At 42.4% G+C, this 24,895-nt stretch overlaps 1 protein-coding gene across 1 annotated transcript; it reads right to left on the minus strand.

The window, feature by feature from the left end:
• Positions 1 to 4,616: 4,616 nt before the first annotated feature.
• On the minus strand, positions 4,617 to 8,480 carry Hsc70-3 (heat shock protein 70 cognate 3). Its single transcript, XM_050196670.3, has 5 exons — positions 8,371 to 8,480; positions 7,549 to 7,699; positions 7,132 to 7,396; positions 6,590 to 6,962; positions 4,617 to 6,059 (listed from the first exon to the last, which is right to left on the minus strand). The coding sequence occupies exons 2-5, from the start codon at positions 7,686 to 7,688 to the stop codon at positions 4,858 to 4,860; spliced, it is 1,980 nt and encodes a 659-aa protein (XP_050052627.1). The 5' UTR covers positions 7,689 to 7,699; positions 8,371 to 8,480; the 3' UTR covers positions 4,617 to 4,857.
• Positions 8,481 to 24,895: the final 16,415 nt, after the last annotated feature.

Consider the following 24,895-nt stretch of genomic DNA (forward strand, 5'->3'; position numbering starts at 1 on the left):
TATTTCCATATCCCACCCTCCCTTCCCTGTTCCTGAAGAAGTCAGACTGCCTCACCCTGTAGTAGTGCACGGCAACCATATTGATGCAGCTCATGGTAATAAATTAACAAAGTGAGCAAAAGACTAGGACACAAAATGTGGCAAGATCGAGCTGTTTTCTGTACCGTCTTTTGCTCACGCTGTTAGTTTGTTACCATAGTTGTCAACTAGCCCAAACCCACACTTTACATGAGCATAGCGCACATTATGCATATCAAAGGCTTCAGCCTGGAGTGGCCCTTACACAACTGTGCTTGGGAAGAGCGAGAAAATTATAAATGAAAGGCAGGGAGGTTAACCAGGACTGGGCCCTGTTGGCTACCCTACACTGGGAAAGAAGGGAGGGAAAGATTAAGAGAAGAGAAAGTCCACTGTGGATATATCCACCTGTGCTTGGGAATTGACAAAAGATGACCAAGGAACATGCCCCAAGTGCTCGGCTCTTGTGACAATGTCAGATGCGTCCTGGAATGCAGGCAATCAGACTTAAGAATTTAGGAGAGGCTGGACTGAAGCCAGACCTACCTGAATACTATGACCATTGAGTTATGGACAAGTTTGCAAAGACACTGCTGCAGTTCTTGCACGATGCAGAGTTGGAAGCGATTATTTAACTTTCTTTTATTCTTTATGCTGCCTTGTGGGAAATCCTCCCCAATTAAAAAAAAATCCTGCCAATCAGACCCAGCACCACAGCCAGGGACTGAGCTGGATGCCCCCTTGCCACCACCATCTTATATTCAAGTGTTGAGGGGGAGTCCTTACAGTCAAACAAAACTTTATTAAGAGCTGCTTTATGATGCTGTGTCCCTCTCTGCAGTTTTCAATTATAAATGCATCTTTCACATACTTGTTCAACATGGCAAATTTAGTGCAGATGATGCAAACAGGACAAATGTGTCGACTATCAACTAACTTTTACTTGGAGTTGTACAGTACACAAGTTTTTTTTCTTTTTTTGCTAAATAAGCCAGATTCACAAACCGAACCTACGTGAAACAGCTGTAATGACAAGAAAAACCAGGCACCTTTCCTCTAGAAAACTATCAGAATGAAATGGGTCAAATTAGGCAAGCAAACTATGTGGACCATATTTTGGATCAATAACAAGTCGGATCCTGCTGGTACATTGATCAAAATGAGCCAAATCCACTCGCCCAATAGGAGAGCGCTTTTCAGACAATGTGATCAAATCAACATGGCAGTCTCATTGCAAGTTGTATTCCTTATTTGCACACAGCCTTCAATGCTGCTCAAGAAACACATCCTGTGAGAGATTAGAAAGGAGGCTCCATATGCTTTCAAGCAGATGAATTTGATCTCTCTAAGTATTATTCCCAGTGTTCATGAAGCATAGCAGTGCCTCTAATTGCGAATGTTCTAATGGCTTTTCCACTGAAATAACATTGGACCATTCTTGTAAGTAGTTCTCAACAAAGTTCTCGTGATAAAACAGCATCAGATTGAGTGTTTCAAATTGAAAAGAGTCAAATCCCAGCTTTTCATTATAATATTGGTCAAATGTGCTGCATACTTTTTCATAACTTGTTGCTGTGACACTACCCTAGCTGACATTAAAACATATCATATAATCGCTTGGATAGTGTTGTATTTCGGTCCGATAACAAACATTGGTGCTTTTCTCAAATTGTTTAAGTGAATTTGACTCATTTTGAAAAAAAATCTCCACGTGTATTAGACAGATGACAAGCTTGCAGGCACAAAAACACGATGCTAGGATGTTTGGCAAGCCAGCAAAGGAAAACACAGCCAAGTGTCAGTTTTGTCTCTTGATTATGTCTTCATTGCATCTTCCTTTGTCAGTTGGTTGAGCAACTCGCTTAGCGTTGTGCTTTAGCATTTACAAGTTTAACACCCGTGTCTGAAATATACTGTATGGCAATTGATAGTGAACCTATCCTGTTCATGTTTCTCATCCCATCGTCTGCACCGTCTGCCATGCTAAACGAAAACCAGGGGCGCGATCGGAGAGCGTTGTTCGAAACTGAACGCAAACTGAATGCACGTTTCGAACAACGCTCTCCGATCGCGCCCCAGCTAGCCCAGCTTTTAAGATACACGTCATGTGTGAGGCCATTTCTTAAAGAGGTCCTGCAAGCATTTTTGAACATTGTAAATAAGCCTGCACAGTAGTTTGACAATGCTGTCATGAATATCCGACTTGCCGATCTTCAATTTCCAGAAGGCGACACCACTTTCTGTGCCAGTTTATATGCAGCAATAAACGCGATGGCTACTTCCCAAATTACTTTAAATGTCACAGCTAATAAATGCTTCCAGCAAAAACAAGTGACGCCATCTGGTAGTGGACAATACCTCAATGACAATACTATGGTGTCCAAGGCTGGGCAAAGCAACAGACACATTTCAAAGCTTTGTGATAATGGGCTGAGCATGCGGGGCATTGTTCCACACAGACATAGCTTTGTGCATAGCAGGAGCAAGCAATAAAAAGGAGGGGAAGGCTGCAAGAGCTTCTAAAAGTGGTAATAGGTGGAAGAAACAAATCCCAAATAATCCACAGCGCCCAGTTCTAACAATGTTCACGCTGGCACCACCATTTTCAAAGGAGTTCTGACATGACATTTGTCATTTGTTTACATTAAACAAAGGACCAAGCCCTCTAAAACATTACAAAAGAATCTGCCTTGCATCAGAATGGTCCAAGTAAATCTCACTAATACTTGTTTCTACAAACCAGTTTCAGTACCCAGGGGTGGCTGCATCATGACAGACTGGCTCGCTCTGTTCCTGTAATCGCTGCAGCTGCCACGCAAATGCAACCAAAAGAAATGCACGAGCGCTCATTTTTATGAGCAGTGTCACCAAATCTAACTGTATATTGCTTCACAATGTTGGCAAATTATGTTCTGCATCATGACAATAACACCAAGTCTGGCATTTTGAGACCAACTAGTATATAACTACAATATCTTGTCCCACCCTTCATACCTGACAAGTGCCATCTTTTTGCATGCAAGTAGTGTGGTAGAGTTCCAGGGAACTTCGTCTGCTTGCATGCAAAAAGTCACAAGCTTTCTGAAGTGCGAGTGCCTTGCCAACTGCATAAGCTGCACCCCTTGCTACAGCTACCACCTAGTCTTTCCTGCGATGCTTGTGGCTGGCAGTTCATTAATGCGACTCCTGTAGGTGTGAGGAAACCATAGAGCAGCTATTTTGTATCTGTCCTTGCTATGACGTACAACGCCTCTCTCTTTGGACAACTTTAAACAGACTGGACTCGAGACCGTTCTCAGAGTCTAGGCGGACCGTGGCCACATCCATTACTGGCATAGAGATTCATGCACTAGTACAGTAGTTGAAGTGCACCAGTTTTAGAGACTGTTTATAGCGTCACTGTGCATCATCTCACATGCACTCGATGCTCACTCTCTACCTCTTTCTATTCCCCTTTCCCTTACCCCCAGTGTATGGTAGCAAACCGAATGTTCATCTGGTTGACCTTCTTGCCCTTCCTCTTCTTGATGGAAGTTGCAGGCACAGCTGTTAAGCCAGCATGGGAATCATGGTTAGCACATGGATTTGCCTAAACTTAGTCTTTCTGGCTCCAGATGGTTTTGAGACTTTGTGAACCAATAATTTTCAATAAAATATTGCATTACAAGTGCTACCATTCACTGCAATTGCATGTGGGCAAAGTATTTTTGCCTTCTGCGTTTGGAAAAGAAAGGACGTTCAGGCCTATAAGAGATAAAACAAACAAAGCCACAAGTATGAAGGAAAATCCATGAACAGAGCTCGGAGATTGAAATTCAATACTCTGTGTGTGGCTGATAGCACTTAATCAGCTGGTACCCAGCTGATGCATTCCGAGCTGAGCGATTACCTAGGGCTCTCCACTAGTGCATCAACTGCCGGCCACCATGCACTTTGACCATTGAATTTGTTAGCTTGTGCTGTACAAACTGTCATTCCCATGGCAGTGGAACATTACTATTGCCAGAGCTCTCTAGTAATTTCAGTAGAAAACTATGCACACAAATATGATTGTATCTGTTGCCATGGTGAAACAGCAAAGTGCATTATGTCCTTAATGGGTCAGTGCGAACAAATCAGATGAACCTACATTGGGCTCAAGATAAATGAACGCTATGGGTGGTTCAGGTTAATGCCAGAAAGCTGCACTTGTAGCATGGACAGCATTTTCCCACTAGGTTTAATCTACGCATCAGTTTAAACTGTGTTTTACTCAATCTAATAAGGAGGCACATCATGGTGGGGGGACTCCAGATTAATTTAAATCTAGGCAAGAGTGCTTTTACATTTCACCCTCACCTAAATGAGGCCACCACAGCAGAGATTGCACCCATGACCCGCATTTTAGACACCACTATTGTGCACTTGTTTGGTTGCAAGTTATTTTGGACCACTGAAGCACTGACTATTTCTTAAAAAGTTAGAATGGCGACATGCACTCCACAGACAACACGAGTGCACTCATTAATTAATGCAAGAAGACTTTCCTGGCAAAAATGCTCCAAAAACACTGCAAGCATATACACCAGATTAGTGCAGCACTTTTCCAAAGTGGAACGTAAGTTATGTACAAGTATTTATTTGACACCCCATGTAAAAAAACCCTTCAAACATAACTTAAGTTACAAGTTGAGTTTGTACACAGAATGAGGATGGCAAACAAGTCCAAGAGAACACATAACTAGCCAAAGGATAGGTGGAACTAGACAGTGCTGGCAAAATGATGAAGCTTGTGATCGTAAACAGATGAATTATGAGAGTCACAAGTTGCCATCCACCCTCTGGAAGTCCTAGTCTTTTCTACAGTTCATCCTTTGTAGAGTCATCCTTGTCCGTTGGTGGGGGAGTGCCACCAGAGTACAGTTTGGCCACAATGGGTTGAACAATTTCTTCGAGAGACTTCTTTTGTGCCTTGAGCTGTTCAGCATCAGCATCAGGATTCTGTTCCAAATACTTGATAGCCTCATCCACAGCCTCCTTGATCGTCGTTTTCTCCTTGGTATCCAACTTGGCACCAAGCTTCTCCTTGTCTTCCACCTGGTTTTTGAGTGAATAGGCATAGGACTCCAGTTCATTGCGGGCCTCCACTTTCTCTTTGACTTTCTTGTCTTCATCAGCAAACTTCTCTGCATCCTTGACCATCCTTTCAATGTCCTCAGGAGTAAGCCTGTTCTGGTCATTGCTGATGACTATCTTCTGCTTGTTGCCAGTGCCCTTGTCTTCAGCACTGACTTTCAGGATACCATTGACATCAATCTCAAAGGTGACTTCAATCTGCGGCACACCACGTGGTGCTGGAGGAATTCCAGTCAGGTCAAACCTGCCCAGCTGGTGATTATCCTTGGTCATGGGTCGCTCTCCTTCGTACACTTGAATGGTCACCGTCGATTGATCATCAGATGCCGTGGAGAATATCTGGGACTTCTTAGTGGGAATGACGGTGTTACGAGGGATCAGTTTCGTCATAACACCACCAACTGTCTCAATGCCAAGGGTCAATGGGTTAACATCAAGAAGTACAAGATCACCAGTGTCTTCCTCTCCTCCAAGGACACCAGCCTGGACAGCAGCACCGTAGGCCACAGCTTCATCTGGGTTGATGCCTCGGGTCGGTTCCTTGCCATTAAAGAACTCCTTGACCAGCTGCTGTACCTTAGGGATCCTGGTAGAGCCACCAACCAGCACAATTTCGTCAACGTCGCTTTTCTTCAAGTCACCATCCTCAAGTACCTTCTGGACTGGTTTCATGGTGGAACGGAAGAGGTCCATATTCAACTCTTCAAACTTAGCACGTGTCAGAGTCTCACTGAAGTCTTCTCCATCAAAGAAGGACTCTATTTCAATCCGAGCCTGGTGAGCAGTCGACAGTGTACGCTTCGCCTTTTCAACCTCACGACGAAGCTTCTGCACAGCACGATTGTCCTTGCGCACGTCCTTGCCAGTTTTCTTCTTGTAGAGCTTTATGAAATGCTCCATTACACGCTGGTCAAAGTCTTCTCCACCTGCAAATACAAATGAAGAAATGTTAATGTAAACAAAGTGCAACTTTCAAATAAATACTGATTGCAAGCCACTAACTCTGGAATGCATTTTGTGCAATGCCACATGGCCGATATAGCTGAATAACCCTACTTAGAAAGTGAAACAAGCGTATAGTTGGAATTCTTGTCGCCGAACAGATTAACCGATTCGGTTTAATGACCAAAGCAACACTCAGGCTATGAAAGACTGCGTAGTGGAGGGTTCTGGATTTAATGTACCTGCAGTTTAAGCACACTAGGGCGCCCCCAAATAAAATATGTGGCCAATAATCAAAACCGCGACCTCATGCTCAGATGCAATAGCCAAGCAAGTGCAGCAGATTTCCCAATGTCATTACAGCATCTAATCCTCTGCAGTGGCTACCTTAACATTTTCGTTTATTGCAATCTGCACTATCTACTGTCAAGTTTTGGCACTGCATGCCACCTTACTGTAACACTAACTAGGAATGAAGCCGAGTACTAGGATTCACAAAATAGCCAATACAAACCAAGGTGAGTGTCGCCATTGGTAGACACAACTTCGAAGACACCGTTGTCAATGGTCAGGAGAGAGACGTCAAAGGTTCCACCACCCAAGTCAAAGACCAAGATATTCTTCTCGCCCTCCTTCTTGTCAAGACCATATGCAATAGCAGCAGCAGTGGGTTCATTGATGATCCTCATCACATTGAGTCCTGCGATGGTTCCGGCATCCTTGGTTGCCTGGCGTTGGGCATCGTTGAAGTAGGCTGGCACAGTCACAACTGCATGGGTTACTTTCTTGCCAAGGTAAGCCTCAGCAGTTTCCTTCATTTTCGACAAAACCATGGCAGATATCTCCTCCGGGGCAAAAATTTTCTCATCTTTGCCTGAGGTCTTGACCTGAAAAATAGTATTTCAGGAAGAGCAAAAATTAATACAATTGAAGTGCATTTGAAAAATGCACAGGATTCAAGGTTGTGCACAGCCAAATTTTTAAACTCTGGACTCAGACCAAGGCCTCAAAAATCTGATCCATAGGCTCATGCAGATGAAAGAAGGAAATACTAACCACAATGTGAGGTTTGCCATTCTTTTCCTTCACAGCAAATGGGAAGTACTTGACATCATGCTGGACAGAGGGGTCAGTCCAGTCACGACCAATAAGGCGCTTAGCATCGAAAACGGTGTTCTCAGGATTGCTGGTCAACTGATTCTTAGCTGCATCACCAATCAAACGTTCTCCTTCAGCAGTGAAAGCAACATACGAGGGCGTAATACGGTTTCCCTGATCATTAGCAATAATTTCCACTCGGCCATTCTTGAAGACACCAACACTGCAAGAAAATTTTTTAATAAAATTTAGTACCCAAACGAAAGGACCTCACATAGGAGTCCCAACACAGCGTAACACTAAAGCGGGATGTGAAAGGTATTAATAACAATAACTGGGACATGTTACATGTTAAACGTGGCCTAAAACGCTTACCATGAATATGTTGTTCCCAGATCAATGCCAATGACAGTGCCGACGTTTTCTTTGTCTTTCGAAGCGTCACTGTCTTTCTTAGCAGAGGCAACGACAGCGATCAAGAGCGCTGCCGTGAGGCATAATGAAACTTTCTGCATCTTGTATGCACCTGCAAGTGGCAAGAGAAGCAATTACAACCTGGTGCTACCAAACCGGCTTCACATGTACAAGGTCACTAACGGTCAGGCACCCCGGACTAGTGCATACGTCGAGTTACAACATTGCGGCAAAATAAAATGACTAAATGCAGATTTTCAGTGCAATTGCGTAAATGTGCTGCGTATCAAATGAAAAGCCGAAGCACGTCCCACATGCTTGCGAAAACAGTAGTACTAGTCACACTTGCAACGAAGCCGGCAATATCGTTAAGCATGTCAGACTACCCATATTATAAATTCAGCATCTTTGTAAGAAGTATGAGTGGTGAGCAGAGTACCCCGATTGCGCATAAGCAGTACATATACACAAGGTGCGGAAAAGTAACCGAATAATGGCTTTCAGATTCAAGTCCACGTCAGCACAAGACGTGCACTTGAAACTGATACCGCCAGTAGCGGCGCGAGTACAAGCGAAGTCAATAATTACAGTATTTACAGAATATAAGCAGACAAGAGCACAATGTAGACTACGAATAAGCGATATATTCTCGGCAGTCTGGCACCGGTGCACGACGCACCTTACGATCTGCTGGGATAGCACTGAGCTCAACGACACAATATTATGTGTTCAGTATCTACACTAGTAAAATGCATATTAGTATGTAGAAGCACTAATACGTACAATTCGCTCTGGAAACTCCAGACGAGCACTGACAACAGAACGCTCAGACGCCCAGCACGACTCAACAACCGCTTACGAACAACTGGATTCACGCCGAGTAACTGACAGACACCAGTCGTATGGAAGGCATGGTATAAGAGGCGGCTTCTCGTCGTGGCGGCACCGCATTGGTCAGATAGGAACAAACTGAGCCTCATGATTGGTCAGATTGATGGCACGTGGTACTACCAACAAACGACACGTAGCTTTCTAGCTTTCGCATTCCTGATTACACTAGAAAACGCTAGAAAGGCGAGGGGTGTGGTGACACGTATTGTGTCACGCTGTTTTGGTTTTTTAAAGCCCGCTGAAAAAAATTTTAAAAGTTCATGTGGTGTTTGGAGAGCAATAAAAGAAAAATGCATGTCCATCAGAGCAATCTTGCAGTACAGTAGCGTTGTGACGACACTGCGAACTGCTAGCGTCATGGTTTTGACAAATTTAAAGTGTGAAAAGGGATTTTGTTCCCATGTTTGTTCATGTTATGACTGGGTTCATAATATTTTTGCAGCCGTGTTTGCACTAACAAGCATAAGCACACTGCTACAGAACAGGAACGGGATTGTTTCCTACAAGAAGAAGGAAGAAGGTAAAATAAAAGAAGGTACGGGAATGTTCTCGTAAGGTAAACGCGAACCAAAAACCGAAACTAACACCTTTTCGCGTGTACGTAAGTTCGTTATTATTTTTAAGGTTATGCAACAACAATACTTTATGCTAGTAAGATATGCAAAAACTTCTATCGTGTTGTAACAGCACATTGATGTTATTACGAGTGTTTAGAAGACATTTAGACCAGCGAAGCGTTCTTAGAATGAATCATAGCCGATCCAGGTTTGCAAATAGCCAGCAGAGTCGTCTGCCAGCATTTTTTGTTTGTTGTTTGCACGGAGGAAGGAAACTAAGGAGAGGCCCTACCCCCTCCGCGCGCTAGAAGAAAAGTGTGGCGGAAATGACGTATAGGTTCTCATTTCTTTTGCTGCTTTTTTATTTTTTTTGCTGCATGGCCACGCCTTTTGGGCCACAATGGCGGCGTTCTTCTGATTTTTTGAGCGCGCACACGTGTTGCTCTGGTAGGTTTCGTGCCGTGGCAAAGGCGCTGTGTGGGCGGGTTTGCGTTAGTCACCGTGTCTTGTTGCGCTGTGTTACCTGCACCGTGCTCTGCCGGATGTTGCGCGAGCGCGCGCGCTCCGCGTGCGAAACCACGCGCAGCGCGGCGTGGTTTCGCGAAAGATGTAAACAAGAGAGGAGGGTGGCACAAAAGGCGGGGCATCGCCATGAGCAACGCCAACTTCCGGCTTCACTTTTGCTTCACAAAGAGTGACGTCAGGGCCTCTCCTTAGTTTCCTTCCTCCGTGGTTGTTTGTATGTATGTATGTATGTATGTGTGCGTGTTGTTTGACCTGCGCCTCGTTTGCCATACATAAAGAGTAACCGCTTTCGCTTTGCAATGGAAGAACAAGATTTTTACTTGCGCAGTGAGTCTGTGAGGTCATGTCCACTGTGACGTGTGCCGTTGTGCGAATGGCAAAGTTCTGCTGTGTTGCAGAAGTCGCGAGGCGCGGTAGTGCTGAACTTAGCGTCACAAGTTGGCGGCTGGACGTAATTATATTTATTCAATCGTGTTTTTCACTAATTGTAACAACGTGTCATTATTTTGCATTATGAGATCCTGCGCCGCCTCCTTTATTATAATCTCAGGTGCTCTCCTGAGGCCTCCGTTTGACGGTTACATGTGCCCTCCTGGAGAAGTGCTTGTAAAAAATCCAATCTATTGCCACGACGAAAAAAGCGGCCCCCGACTTACACAACACCAGTCAGAACCTTGCCGCGCGCATTAGTAATTAAAAGTTCAGTTTGGTGCTAGATGACGAAAGTGGGGATTAAATTAACTGTGAATGATCGTAAATTGCATCAGCGCCTCAGCTAATGCGTTCGGCTGGGGTCCAAACCGGCGTGCTTACATGTAAACCGGCGTGCTGTAGCAAGTAAATGTATAGTTGATAATGAAATCTGCTGTAATGTGCATCTCGCGCTTTGATTTTCTAATAATACACTTTACTTTAAGTGACGAAGTGCTGGCTACGTAGGGTGATGGGCGTGTATCTCTGCTAATTAATATTATGACGAACGCTCACCAAAGAGGGTGACGTACGTACGCAATACACCCTTGGCTGGTAAATCTCTTTGCTTTCAGTAAGGTTCACAGCTTGTCGTTTTCACGGGTTGCTAGAATTAAGGTACATTATTTGACTTAAGCTTTGCGTACGTATGATTATTTCGGTGACGCAAGTGACGGAGTCCTCCATGGAGTGCATACGTGGGCAAAGATCTACCAGTGAACTCGTTGAATGTTAAAATGTGTGTATCATTTATGTTGCGTACTTTGATGTGTATATATATATATACACATAAGTTAGCATAGTACCTGCGAGGGAAATAAAATAGTGTTATCTGGTGAAGTGGTCCTAAAGGAAACCAAGTGGTTGCACAGAAAAAGGAATCCGTTCCTCCATCTTTCGAATTTCAGCAGAACTGATTTGCCATCGTGGTTAGAAGTATTTCGCTTAGTGCATATGTTGGTTGCATTAATTGTTTAGGAGAACCATCCACAAAAACCTTTAACGTTTTTTTGGCACTTTGCTGTTATGTAAGCACTTATTTTTTTTTTCTTGGCCCTTCCGAAGCAACCGCAAATATCTGAAAAAAATCAATCGAAATCGGAAATGCTTGTTGAAAGTATATATTCACGGAATATCCACTTATGGGCACCCACGTAAAATTTCTGATGGACCTTCAACAAGCGGGGGGGGGGGGGGGACGACATTTATTAATAGCTGATTAGGCATTTGTGCAAATGCAATGTGTAACATTACAAATTCTGTCCTTGCAAGATGAAACAATAAATACGAAATTATAGGTACATCATGATCAGTACCTCACTTCAATGCATGCTCAACACATATTTTACATGTGTTTTTCCATCCATTTGAGTGAGCACCACATGTATTCGCATGAAGCTGAAGCACATGAAGCATGAAGCAAAATTAAGATAAAAGTTATAAATTAAGAGATATGTGGACTCGGATTGTGTGAATCACATTCAGTATATGCATTCTTTATGGCGGTAGCTTTCTGTGACAACTTTCTGTGGTGTAGTAGACAACTTGTGTTACTGTGTATGTGCCTGAACAGACAAGATTGAAACTGTAGATGACACACACACACACGCACACTAATGGTGGGTTTCGAACCCAGTTCCCCCAGTACACAAGCCCCAATGCTGTAACCATTAGGCCACGGACGCATGCTTAAAAAGGCAGAATAAAACATTTTAAAAAATTTCTGTTGTGCAAGCCAGCACTTCGAGACACTTTTTGGTTGCCACATTAGCCGCGTGGCATATCAACAGAAAAGTTACAGGATGCATTCATCGCCAAAATTCACTGCGTGTCTTTCATCATACTGGGGCTATGTGGCACCTTTTCCACAAGGCCAAGCATGTCGTATCATGTGATTTCAAGGCCCACCATGGTGGCTGAGGGACACGTTTGTCACTAAAATCTGCAGCATGTGACTTGTGACTTGTCGTAATGCGCTGGCTATTGCTTACAAAGACATCTACCCAAGGTTGGTTCTGCTGAGATTTTTTTTATATAAGCTGGCAAGACACCAACACAAATGCGAAGCCCTAGTTTTGCTGGCATATAAATGTCGGCAAAGTAAAGCTGAGAATATTGCATGCATTTGACTGAATTTATTGCTGGTGTAATATAATGATGCCTGTCACATGTTCCAAAGAAACAGTGCAAAGATAAGACACAGAGGACAAGAAGCAGACACAATGAAGCACTGAACTAACAACCATTGCTTTATTGCTTGTTTGCTCCTGTTGTTCGATGTCTACCGCACGCACAAGAAAAAACGACCATAATGCTCCATCAAACACATGCCTAGAAACATTATCACGGTGAAAGATATACAAGCTGTTTCTCATGGAAGCTTACTGGTGGCACCTTTACACACTTGTCCCCTTTTTGCAAGATCATACTATACGCTTCCCAAAAATTTTTTTCCCTCTGTGCCTATTTAAGATACATAGTTTAAAGTCTGGTAAGGAGCCACAATCTCTGCCATGACCTGCTAATGACTTCCATGCTTGATGTTAAGCGAGTATGCATGCTCGTGCAGGTGCTCATTAATACATCTACCCATCTCTCCTACATAGCATTAGCTGCATGATGATGGAATTTCATACACTACCACACTCTTGCATTCAATGTACTTATTGGCGTGCTTTTTTTTTTCACATTTCAGATTCCTTTGCATTTTAATGTTTACTTTTGTGCAAAGAGCCCCTAGTTGGTTTGTACACTGAAAACAAGTTGCACTCCCGCTTTCACAACTACCTTCTGTAGATTGTGACACTTTATGAATGTGCAATATTTCTACAGTATCTTTCACCATGATAATGTTGCTAAGCATGGGTTTGATAGAGCATTAGGGTAATTTCTTTCTCATTGCAGGTGTGCTTCACTTTTTAAAGAAGCAGGGAGGAAACAATAAAGCAGTGGCTGTTAGTTCAGAACTTTGTTGTGTTGGCATCTTACCCTCTGTGATCCACCTTTGCACTGTTTCTTCAGAATAAGCCATGTACCAACCTGCTCTGCCAAACCCAATTCTTTCACTTGATTAATGTGGTGAATCGGGTGTGTTGTTGCATATTTGAAAAGGTGGCAGCACTAAAACGAAAGACAGGACGACAAGGATGAGCGCTGAACTTCCAGCAACATGATTGTGAATGGTTCACGAAAATATTGGCTGTCGGAGCCAGGGGTTATCATCTGCACATGCATAAACATGCGCGAGAAGGAAAGGATTTTGAAGGTTTGCTGGCAAGTCATTGTCTGACTTGCAAGGACTGTTCACCCAACCTTGAAAACACTTCCGTTATCAAGAGGAGTAAAACGCGTCTTACACAGGAAATGGCAGAATCTGAACGGATTATCAGGCTTGCGGAGGGATGTGTCAGCATGGCCTTCATCACCCTTGCAGACAAAGAGCTGACATATTTACGCATTCGCAGATGATAACCCCTGGCTCGGACAGCACATATATTGTCGTTAACCATTCACAGTCATGTTGTTGGAAGTTCAGCGCTTGTCCTTGTTGCCCTGTCTCCGTGTGCGTCTTTCTTTCTAGCGCTGCCGCCTTTTCACTTGATTGTTTCTCATCATCCACCACTTACAAGATGCTTATTCTGTTGGTTATGCAAGCAAAGCACTGCTTGGCCCACTGACAAAAATAAAGAAGAGAGATCTCAATTGATTGGGATAGATTTGTAATGTTATTCTGGCTTAACTTCACATCGTTAGAAATTGCAAGAAATTGGTTTTGTAGAGTATAGATTCAAAGTATATGAGAAGCATGGTTGCTTCTTTTTTTTCCGTGAACCAAATATCAACTTTGGACATTTGATGGACATGCAAGGCTTTACCTTATATTTGGACTTCTATTAGAAGCATCTTGGACATCTAGCACAGATGCTGGAATATTGTGCAGACATTTAGGATATCCGAAGCAGACATCCTCTGGCGGTCCAGTAGATACCTGTGATTATTTGGGTTGTTAAAGGGACACTAAAGGTTAATACAAAGTCAAGCTAAAGGGATATATTAGTGCTCGAGAATCTCTAAGGCGTCAATATTATAGCAAACAGAGCTTTAATCGGGAAATCGAGGTAAATGCAGGACATGATCAGAGACTCCCCCAGGACATTCAAGCACTTGCCCGATGATGAAAGCACTCCTCAGTTAAATTCTGTTACTAGTACTCAACTACTCATTGCAAAAAACATCCTCGTATTGTATTACAAGATGACATAAAATGCTACTTGTCCAGTTTCATTTCATGCTCAGAAAAAAAAAACTAATTGAAGTTACCGTTGACAACGACGCGGGCGGTCGAAAGGTTTCGTTTTCACTCGACTCTGCGCCGCTCACGCTTTCATGTTTCAGTACTTTCCTGATCGCGTAGTGCTGCGCCGGTTTTGCTGGCTCGCGAAACTTGCACAAACTGCAAGTAGCAGAGAATTCAACTTGCATGTGATGTCCCGGGATGCCCGAACGGTCTACGCCACTTGACCAAAAATAAGCTGCAGCGGCAAATCCGTCACTCTGTCTTGGCTTGGTGCCGCCGTCTGTCGGGTGCCGTTTAACTCACCGACGGCAGCAAAGAGCGGTAATGGCGTATGCAATGTCACCACTCCCCCGGTTAGGTGGCGGGAGATTTGAATTTCGAAAAAGGTATTCAGACCCTTCAGATACAATTTTCTCGTAAACTAAGTCTCTTCTTGGCACTAAACAAGCATTTTGAGGTTTCTGGAATGGTATTTAAACAGTCCACGTCGACTTAGTATTTGCCTTTAGTGCCCCTTTAATACGTTAACTAATGTGGCATCAAGACATTGCTGTCAATGACGAGTGAAATCATAATGATATTCTTAAATACTGTTTAACTGCATTATTGTTCTTCTAGACTAATATGACATTACAGTGCATTCAGGCTCCAACGCAAATCTTTCAATAAAATGCGCTACTGCTCTTCCCCAAAAAAGCCGGAACAGGATTCAACAATGGGAATTCAAATAATGAGATGAAAGCTTTCATACACAGTGCAACATATCCTACTCTTCTTTCCAACTGTGACAAAAAAGAATTTGTTGTATGCTCTGCTACAAAAGATGTAGACAGTAATCGACACAACAAGAAAAATGAGACATCACAATGGTGTTGAAGATATTCATGTTGTATTTGATTGCTTGTTTCTCACTGTACCACATAGAACATATGTAAACAAATTCACAAAAGCAGGCTAACAAGGTAAAAGCATCCAGCAAAGATTTAAAAAAACACTCTCAGGAGCCCTTCTCAGACTTGTAATTGTGCATGCTAAGTGATTGTATTTCCTTGCATATTCCAAAAAATGTAGGTACCTGGAGAATTCATTTTTCTCATTTGAGGGGTGCCAGGAAAGACTGCACAGGGCTTTGGTAATTGCTTTTCCATAAGTATACAAAATATTTTTCAAGATGCACTATTAGTGATATTGTCGTCGCTATAGTACAGAAGTTTGTGTTAAGCTTACCATTTCTTAGCAGGCGACAATATAATCTCAGTGGCTTCTGGAACTTGGTAGCTTCATTTCCAGTATTGGTGGCAGTTAACTTGAAGTGCACATAGTGCAAGCGTCGGCCATACTTTCAGGAGTACTAGTGTGTAATTTTTTTCTCGATCTTTTCAATAAAGTTTTTCTTCTTCTACTTGCTGTTTCTTTAGCAGTCGTGCTAAAGCGTTGGTGGAGTGGGGGGGGGGGGCAGATAGGGAGTGCTGCTTTCAAAGTGCGCAGCAGGCCAGAGGTGCAGAACATATGGCCTGCCAGCCAAATTCACAGTTTTTGCAACCTGCGGCTTGACTTTAGACTTCTGTGATGTACTGGTGCTTCAACCAGCGCATGACTGTATGACGAGATAAACAACAATTTTGTTGTCAAACATGGCACACACTATGAAACATTAGTAAAAAAAAAAAGAGAGAGAAAGAGAGAGAGAGATATGTGACTGTATGATCTTTCTTTTGGAACAGATAAGGTAGTCTTCAAGCTACCAGTGCCAAGATTTGCATTATTGGTGCAGTATCCATAACTGAATAGAACCCACTCTTTTGTAGTATATTTTGATTGAGTTGCTACAGACAGTAGTGCCTGTGAACCAATGCTTCTACTTCGTGTGTTTGCCTTACTTTTCAACTTTCACAAATAGTTGCTCACATAGCAGTGCATCAGGATTAAGCTTCAATCAAGGTTGTTTGGATCTAATAATATTGCTGGAAACTGTGCCAGTCGAGGCTTTGTAATAGGCCAGTTCAAGTAACATGCTATTCTTCATCAACACATCATGACGAGCTTTTAATGATGATATGATGTTAGCTTGCAATATTGGTATTCGAATGCAGACATAGCCATTTCTCACCCATTCTAACGGTGAAACCCCCAACATTGTTTTCGTCCATACTATACTGGAAAACTATGGGAGCGGTGCTTTTTTCCGCTAATTTCTGGCATCAAATAACATTTTTCAATTCAAAGATAAATCTTCATGCATGTGAACAAAGTGCAACAGCGTATCTTTCTTCAGAATTAACATGCCCAGTACATTTTTGCAGTGATGTCCTTCTAAGATGAGAAACAGAGTGACCATCTGTTTCTTGACCCTTCCTCTGCGATTTCGGAAAACTTGACTCCACAGTAAACCTAGCGCACATCAACCTGCAATGTTTGCTAGAGCTAAAAGGCATGTACATAAAGCAGCCTTTCATTCTATTTTGCAGGAAGAGGAAGGCCTTGAAACTGACCTCTCACTTCGGAACATCTATGTCTGTGAGCAGATATTCTATTTGATGTCTCTAAGCAAGAGCTCTTTTCTGTTTTCAGTGATCGATATAACATTACAAGATGTGCCAAGAACAGCAACAACAGTGATGACACCAAACATAGACTGCCTTTCCGCATGCAAAACATGGAACATTTCTCACTAAAGTATGGCCCAAGTGGCTCCCAGGCTAGTTGGTTTCGGCCCTCGCTAATTTTGAGTTGTGCAGTCGTGTACTATAGGCACACATTTTATAGTGTAAAAGCTGCAGTCCATTACTTCATTTGCTTAGTTGGGTGCCGTTACCCATAACCCAGCGTTCCAAATAAGCTTACTTCTGTAATACCTTGCTGTCCATTTTTCTATGCATTCTTCAACTGCTGTTAACAAACTAAAACAGTTTTTGTGGTTTTATAGCTGTCTAAATGTCTAAACATTATGGGGCAAGACGATAAGCTCCTGCATATTTCTGCATGTGTTGTGTAATAGAGGAGCTGGAAAAATGAATGTTACCATCTCAATCACACATATCTGACAAAGGCAGAAAATATTTGCAGCCATAATTTGTGTAATCCAAAAATAAGCTTGATACAATGAGCCAAGGCAGAAATATAGTTCATCATGATAAATTTCTGTCACCAGTGTGAATCTTCTGTGCATTTCGAATTAAAGGACAGCCTTCAAGCCAGCAGATGAACAAAGGACATATTCTCGGACAATCACTTTTGGGAGAATCAGCACTAGACGCATGTGCACAGGGGTGAAGCAAATGCGATAAAGTAGTTGTTGGATCTCATGGGCCGAGTCTCGCGAGAATGAAACTATCGCCGAATGTGATCGCCCGAGAATACCACCCCAGTAAGGTACAGGATTTTGCAGCACATGACTTCAATTTCTGAACTTTGATATTTTGGGCTATAACATGTGCACATATGTATGATGCAGAGATTGTATGTGTGTGCTAGTGTGTACGTGTGTAACCACCGCATTGAGACAGCATATCCTGCATTATATTTGGAACTTCGTGTTCCAAATATAATGCAAGGTTGCTTCGTCTGGTTTCATGGGACCAATTTTCAATAAAGACATATATACCACCATTCCAGTTTTGTGTTTTAATATGCAAGCTCAACCACCAGATGACTGAGGTTTGCAGAAAAGCCAACAGGAGTTTGCTGCATGAGACAGTGAGCACAAATGCAAGGAATGTAGTAATAAGTAACTGCCAGCACACGGCCCAATCTGCTACCGCGATTTGCGGCCGCTCGGCCTCATATATGCATGCAGAACAGCTTTGGTGTGCATGCACGTTTTCTTTTTACAAATTAATTGCTTACCCTAGTAAAAATTAAAAAAAAATGCAATAGCCTATCATATTGACATCCATAGATGTATTGAACAGGTATGTTGACCCACAACTGTGCCCTAGAAAATATTTCCAATAAAAATCCAATAGTTTATTAGATGATTGGCAACAAGAGATATATTGGTCCTATAGGTGTATGGGTCCAATTGGCCAAGTAGTCTTGTAAATGTGTCGGTTCAATAGGACCAGTATTGTGAGAGACCAATATGTCAGCTTGTTGGCAAGTGCTTGGCCTTGTCAAAACCCATGACATCATCATTACATCATTCACAGGTCATTTACTGCGTGTGGTTTTCTTTGTAACTCTTTGACTGGACATGACATGGTCTGCACATTAAGGAGGAAGAATGCTGGTCCATACAGAATGCATTATTGGCTGAACCCTTTCTGTATAGGCTCGATCTTGTCCCCAGTTGTGTGCCTATTTAAAGTCACGTATGTAGGCTTCATGTTCTCTAAAATTGCCTGGATCATTCCGAAATGATGAGTGGTATTTTCGCTACTGGACATAGAAAGGTGACTGTAACACCTGGCTTGCTGGGTGCTCCCCACCCCACCTCTTCTTAAGCAGAGTACCAGGATGTTAGCTCCAAACGTTGAGAGCATCCCAGGCACCCCATCCCAAAAACAGCAGACACGATGCACATTGTCAGGTACGGGAGTGGGGTGGGAATTTTGTTATCACTAAACTAGATGCTGTGCCTTATTACAATACATGTGTGCTATGTTGGTATACAATTTTTCAGGAGCAAGCGTGGATTTAGGGCTCTTGGCTATGTATGCTATACAGTTTTGTATGGTCAATGTGCTGCAGTTAACTGTCCTTGCATTCTTGATACTAATGTGTGCAAGTTTTGCGTTAATTTGTGCTGACTTTTTGTGAACAACTTAAGAGGAAGGTTTAGCTCGGGCCTAAATCCGATACCGCCATACATGAAAAATGCAGAAACACTTTTCTGAGATAACTACTGGGTTGATTTTAATGAAATTTGTTGCATTTGATAGAGTTAAATTCTAGTGACTCTTGGAAGAGGAATTTTTATATAGGGCCTGGAATGTTTAAGTGGAATTATTAAAAATCGGCATGTTTGCACAAATTGGAAGCAAGCAGTTTACAAATTTGTAGCTCTGCACGAAGAACAGATGTCTCTGTAAACTACATCCGTTAGAACAGCCAAAGCAGACAAATTTGATATATCAATTTATATGTTACGTGAATTCACCCGTCGAGGTTGCTTAGTGGCTTTGGCCTTGCACTGCTAAGCACAAGGTCACGGGATCAAATCCCGGCCGCAGCGGCTGCAATTCGATGGGAGTGAAATGCAAAAATGTCCATGTACTGTGCATTAGGTGCATGTTAAAGAACCCCAGATGGTCAAAATTATTCCGGAGTCCCCCCACTACGGCGTGCCTCATGATCAGATTGTGGTTTTGGCATGTAGAACCCTAGAAATTATATATCTTATGTGAATTCGTTAGATTATTTGCAAGGGCTTTGCAAAAGTCCTATTCACGTATTAGTGGTATATGTGAGAGCCATTGTCTGCTTTAGATGTACTATTAGTTGCAATTTACACAATTGTGATATTGTTTTTCATTGCTGATTTAGAGTTCTAGACTTGATCGATAGTTTTGTTTTCTAAAAATTTGCTATTTTCATCAATTTTTATCTAAAAATTTATGACTTAAAGGCAAAATTTTGCTACCAACTGCCACTAGATTTAAACTTAGTCTTTTAAATACAACTTATCAAATTTGGCGCAGTGGTTATCATGAAAAACTTTCTCCTTTCTCATGTACTTGGATAAGAGCCCCCATGCAAGCTTCCTCTTAAATTATGAATGAGTTGGATGTAGGCTATTGCATGAAAACATTGCCTACACTGTCGAGGCATTAAGCATCCATCAAGTAATTCAGACATTGGTGTCAACACTTTTGTTCCTTTGCTACACATTATGGATAACTCATTGGAACTATCTGGATTAAGCATGAAACCAAATACTATAGCTGTGCTTTTACAGAGTCTAACCTGTCTTGCTTACTTATTAAAGCTTCACCAGTGTTTGTCACCAGTATATAATAAGCCAGCAATGTCAAGGAAAGGCAGTAAATTTCTGCTGTACTGGTCGGGCCGGAAGTCAAAACTCTGACCTTTTAATACCAAGGCCAGCACATTACCAGTTTGTATCCAGAGGAGTTGCTGCTGCTTGTGAAATGTGCAGTGCATATCAGAGGAACAAGAGATGACTGCAAAGGAAATGTGTTTGAGAACAGTTTATTTGCCATTGAAGAAAGGATATGAGAAAAGCGAGGATACTAATAATGACCAAAGGACAAGCAACTGGCCTCGCTAGATATAGGAAAAAAATTTGATGCAGCCATTTAATTATTTCTTTTGCAGTGAGGACATCAAAGCCGTACGCATCAACACACATTCATGACAGTGATGTAGCCATGGAAAGGAAGGGGGAAGTGTTTAGGTGTTGAAGAGCATTGCAAGGGTGACAAAAATGAGATCCTATCCACATGAGCAAGCAAGCACCAAGAATGTGGCGGGTCCAGTCTTCCCACAAAACAGTAAATAAGATGCTCTTCAGGCACGTTAATGAAGGAAATGGGTCGAGTAAAACTGAGTGGAATCAAGATGTGTTCGGTTGGGAGTAAAATATGAATACACCTCTTGTCAAAAGCTGAGGGATAGAGAAGCAAGATTGACCACATATTAAATAAATAACAAAGCAATAAAGTTAACCCCGTAAGTGTTTTGGACGACCTCAGCTCGTCAACAGCAATAATATCCCATTTTCAAAGCGATTTGGATGAACTCGGCACATACACTTTGGCTTTCTTCCACAGTTGACTTCAGTCAACTCAAACCTGACGGGACCGAGGAAACTGTTTGAATTATCCGGCGGGTCGAAATAAACAAAAAGCTGGGGAAGAAAAAAGAAGAAGGCCGATACACGCCAGTGATTCACTTGGCAGTAGTTCCCTTAAATGTTAGCTTCGCCGCAACACATTAGTATCATGCAATGAAGCATACCAAGCTGGAAAAACGTGGCACTATTCGGGGCTTAGCATGTGTTTATTAATTTGCTCACGTCTCCGGTCACAGTACGAGCACCGAGACACCTATTTACTGGCAGCAGATTTGAACGATGGCGTCTAGCATTGACAGCTCGCACGTGAGCTGTGCGTGCAAAATAATGCTGCTGCTCAACTCTGACCTAGCCATAGAAGTGCTGGAATGCAAAAAAAAAAAAATTTTTTTCCAGTGAAGAACTTTGCTTCACAGAATAGTTGATTTTGAAACATGGTAAAATAAAGTGCATTTTTTTTCTCGTTTCAAACTGTACCGTTTGTGGCAATGAAGTACATATATGTTGCATAGCGGAGAGGTAAAATGAAGTTTTCATGCTTAAAACATGAAGAATTGAAAAAGCTTTAGAAGGGTTTTCGAAGGAGTGAAGTTTGAAAATAAGCCATACAAAAAAAAAATCAAAATAAGGTTACATTTAGTAAAACAAGTAGAACACTGAAGGGGTCAAGTTAGTAAAGCAATCGTGGGAAAAAATATTATATAATGATGTAATAAATTGGTACATGAGCTCTGGTCTAACCAGGTGCAAGGCCTTCAAAAATTAACGGCTGCTAGTTATATTCGTGCCATTGGTGTAATGGATGGCTTCAAGAGCTCCCTTTGAAACATTTGTGCCTGTTGGTTTGAATGTATTGATTTTGTGGATGAGAAATGATTCTCTATATTTTATGTCTCTGGGCAAAGAAAAGCGTGAATGTAGAATTAAAGTTTAAGTTCGTCAAATTGTGACATGGCAGTTCAAAAGCTGTGCAGCTACTTTTGAAGTTTCTTGGCTATGTCTATATCATGTCCGTTTAATCTAAAATTCTTAGGCTGTTCTGTTTTGCCGATAGTGGCAGGACGAACATTGCAACTGATAAATGACATAACTAGTGCGCAGTAAAACGATTTAATTTCGTGGTCACAATCACTTGCAGATCTTACACCTGGGACGAAAACAGGCTGTTATGTTGACAGTACACTGCAGGCTTACTTTTGCATGCACAAACATATCTTTGAGGTTTCTATTGCGATGATAGGTGACACTTCGCATCTACAGGAACGCTTTTATAAGGTGCTCGTTGCTTGATAATATTGAATAGTAATTATGCAGAATATTGTTTGTGCTGGGGTCACATACACATGTAGTGCAGTCTACTCATAAGAACGGTGTCTGATCATTGCCACATATGTTTACATGATGGCTATATTACATACCTCAAAAATACAATGTAGCAGACAACTACCGTCATTACAATTATTATAACCAGCAATTATTATAAATGATATCAGTCTGCAGTTGCAGTCATATACTAATGTGACCATGGCTTGAGGAAGGGAAGAATGAAGTAGTGGTTATTATAGCATAGATGTAAATGTGTAGCTGTAACAGAAATACTGAAAGATACCAGTGCAAACAGCACCACTAGTGGTGACATCTTGTGATGTTGAGTTTAACCATAATGTGCAAGAAACATTATTCTGTTGCACAATTCCATTCATCAAAAAAATAGACGGCCATATTAACAAATTTGCAATGATTATGCCACTGTGTACTTATTGTGCCAGCACATAGGTCAAATGGAACATAGCCACACATTTCAATAAGTTTTCTGGATGCTTTGGTGTTGAACCAAAGCCTGCAGATATGTTGAACACACTAGTATCTCAAGATGTCACTTATGCTACCATTTCCACCTACATCTTATAGCATTCCAGTATATGTCTAACTAATACTGCCAGCTGCAAATGTTTCAAAACACAGTGGAAAGGAAGACATTTTCTAGTGCACAATTTTTAAATAAATGCCTTGACTATCTTTCTGGAAGCTTTCTTATACTCTTCTAGAAATGTGTTGCCACCTTGCGATTGCGATATAGCCAGTCCACAACACCGGTCTTGTCAGAGGTGGACTGCTGCCACCAAGACAACCACTTTTCTGCTTTGCAGAAAATATGAAGTCTTGGCAGAGAGACTCCGAACTACAGGTTTGGTAGCGAAACATTTCTCATCTTAAATGCTGAATCAGGTCAGTGATCAATGTCGGCAATTTCTTTAGAGAGGAACTGCGGTCCCTTGTCCACAAAGAGTTTAGGAGCGCCATGATAAAGGATGATGTCTTGAAACAAAAAGTCTGCAACATCAGTAGCACAGCTGGTCAGGAGGGTGCACATTATCGCATAGCCTGTGCCAGAATCTGTGGCAACAACGACCCACTTCTTGGAGTGAGACATGGGGAACGGGTCAAATAAGCCGACAACGACACGAAAGAAGGGTGCATATGGGATGTTAAAAGGTTGGAAGGGACCACGAAGGAGAAGAGAGGACTTCTTCCAGTATTGACGAAGCTCATATGAAGCGATGCACTGGTGCACAAACTGGTACATGCTGGGCTAGTAGAGGTGGCATGTGTGTGGTCGTATGTACAATAAACACTGAGGTAGGTAACATTATGAAGTTGGGCAATGGCAGTTGGCCACAGGTGTTCCGGAATCGCAAGGAGGAGCTTAGGGCTGTCAGGGAACACACTGCGGCAGTCCAGAATGCTAACCTGGAGTAAAAGCATGTGAAGGGCAGCATCATGAGGTGAAGAACTCGGCCAGATGATCAGGTGGTCCAAGTCCCATTTCCAATGCAACTTAGATGCGAAATGTGCACAATACAGGCTGCAGTGTTGCTGGAATCAATCAGGTGGATCCACGGGATGACAAGATTAACAGCAGCAGACTTGTAACGACAAAATGGGAGTACTGAAGTCTCAAAGCCCAGCGTTCAAGGCTACCTATGAGATATTTCAGAAATGAAAGTCAGCATAATGCATGGTGATCAGTGACAACTTATAACTATTGGCAATAGACGTAGGGTCGAAATATTGTGACAGCCCAAACAAGAGCAAGACACTCCTTCTCGATAATAGAGTAGTTCCACTCAGAATGATAAAGATGGCTGGTGTACGCTATCATGCAGTTTTGTCTCTGCTGATGCTAAGCCAGAACAGCACCACCTATGCTATGGCTGTTGGTGTTGGTACGGACCTCTGTTGGGGAAGAGTCATCAAAATGAGCCAGACTGAGTGGGGACATAAGCAGGGTGATCAGCTTGGTGAAAGCTGAAGTTTGCGGTGAAACCTAGAAAAAAGGCATTTCCTTCTTAAAAAGGTCAGTAAGGGCAAACTGGCAAAAATATGAGCCAAGGCCAATGACACTGCAAACATCGAGGATTTATCGAAATTCACAGCAGCCCACACTTCGTCAGTGTTGGGTCTGATACCTGCAGCATCAAGAAGGTGGCCAAGGAAATTTTGCAGCTGCCAAACTTGCACTTGGTGGCATTCAGCTGAAGGGCAGCTCTTCGGTACACATCAAGAACCATTGAACGGCATTCCTAGTGGCTTGGTGAAAGTGAGAAAGCGGAAGGTCAGCTGCTATCATCTCATAGAAGTTTTTGACAGGCTTGGATGATGTTATTTGTCGCAAGCAAGCAGCAAAGGGTAACTGAATCCATAGCGAATCTAGTGTGTCCTTCTAAGGCACACACACTTGCCAGTATGACATATGCCTTGAGGCAAGACTTGTGGCGTGGTTCTGAAGTTCAGAAGAGAGAAACAAGCGCA

Source organism: Dermacentor andersoni, chromosome 1 (genome assembly GCF_023375885.2).
Source record: "Dermacentor andersoni chromosome 1, qqDerAnde1_hic_scaffold, whole genome shotgun sequence".
NCBI lineage: Eukaryota > Metazoa > Arthropoda > Arachnida > Ixodida > Ixodidae > Dermacentor > Dermacentor andersoni.

What these genes read in the sequence shown, in the direction of transcription:
- Hsc70-3 (XM_050196670.3), bottom strand. Translation starts at nt 7,688, where the DNA reads ATGCAGAAAGTTTCATTATGCCTCACGGCAGCGCTCTTGATCGCTGTC. An exon ending in CTGGGAACAACATATTCATG is followed by an intron (nt 7,397 to 7,548) that starts GTAAGCGTTTTA and finishes ATTTTCTTGCAG; the next exon opens with TGTTGGTGTCTTCAAGAATG. An exon ending in CAATGGCGACACTCACCTTG is followed by an intron (nt 6,060 to 6,589) that starts GTTTGTATTGGC and finishes TTGTATTTGCAG; the next exon opens with GTGGAGAAGACTTTGACCAG.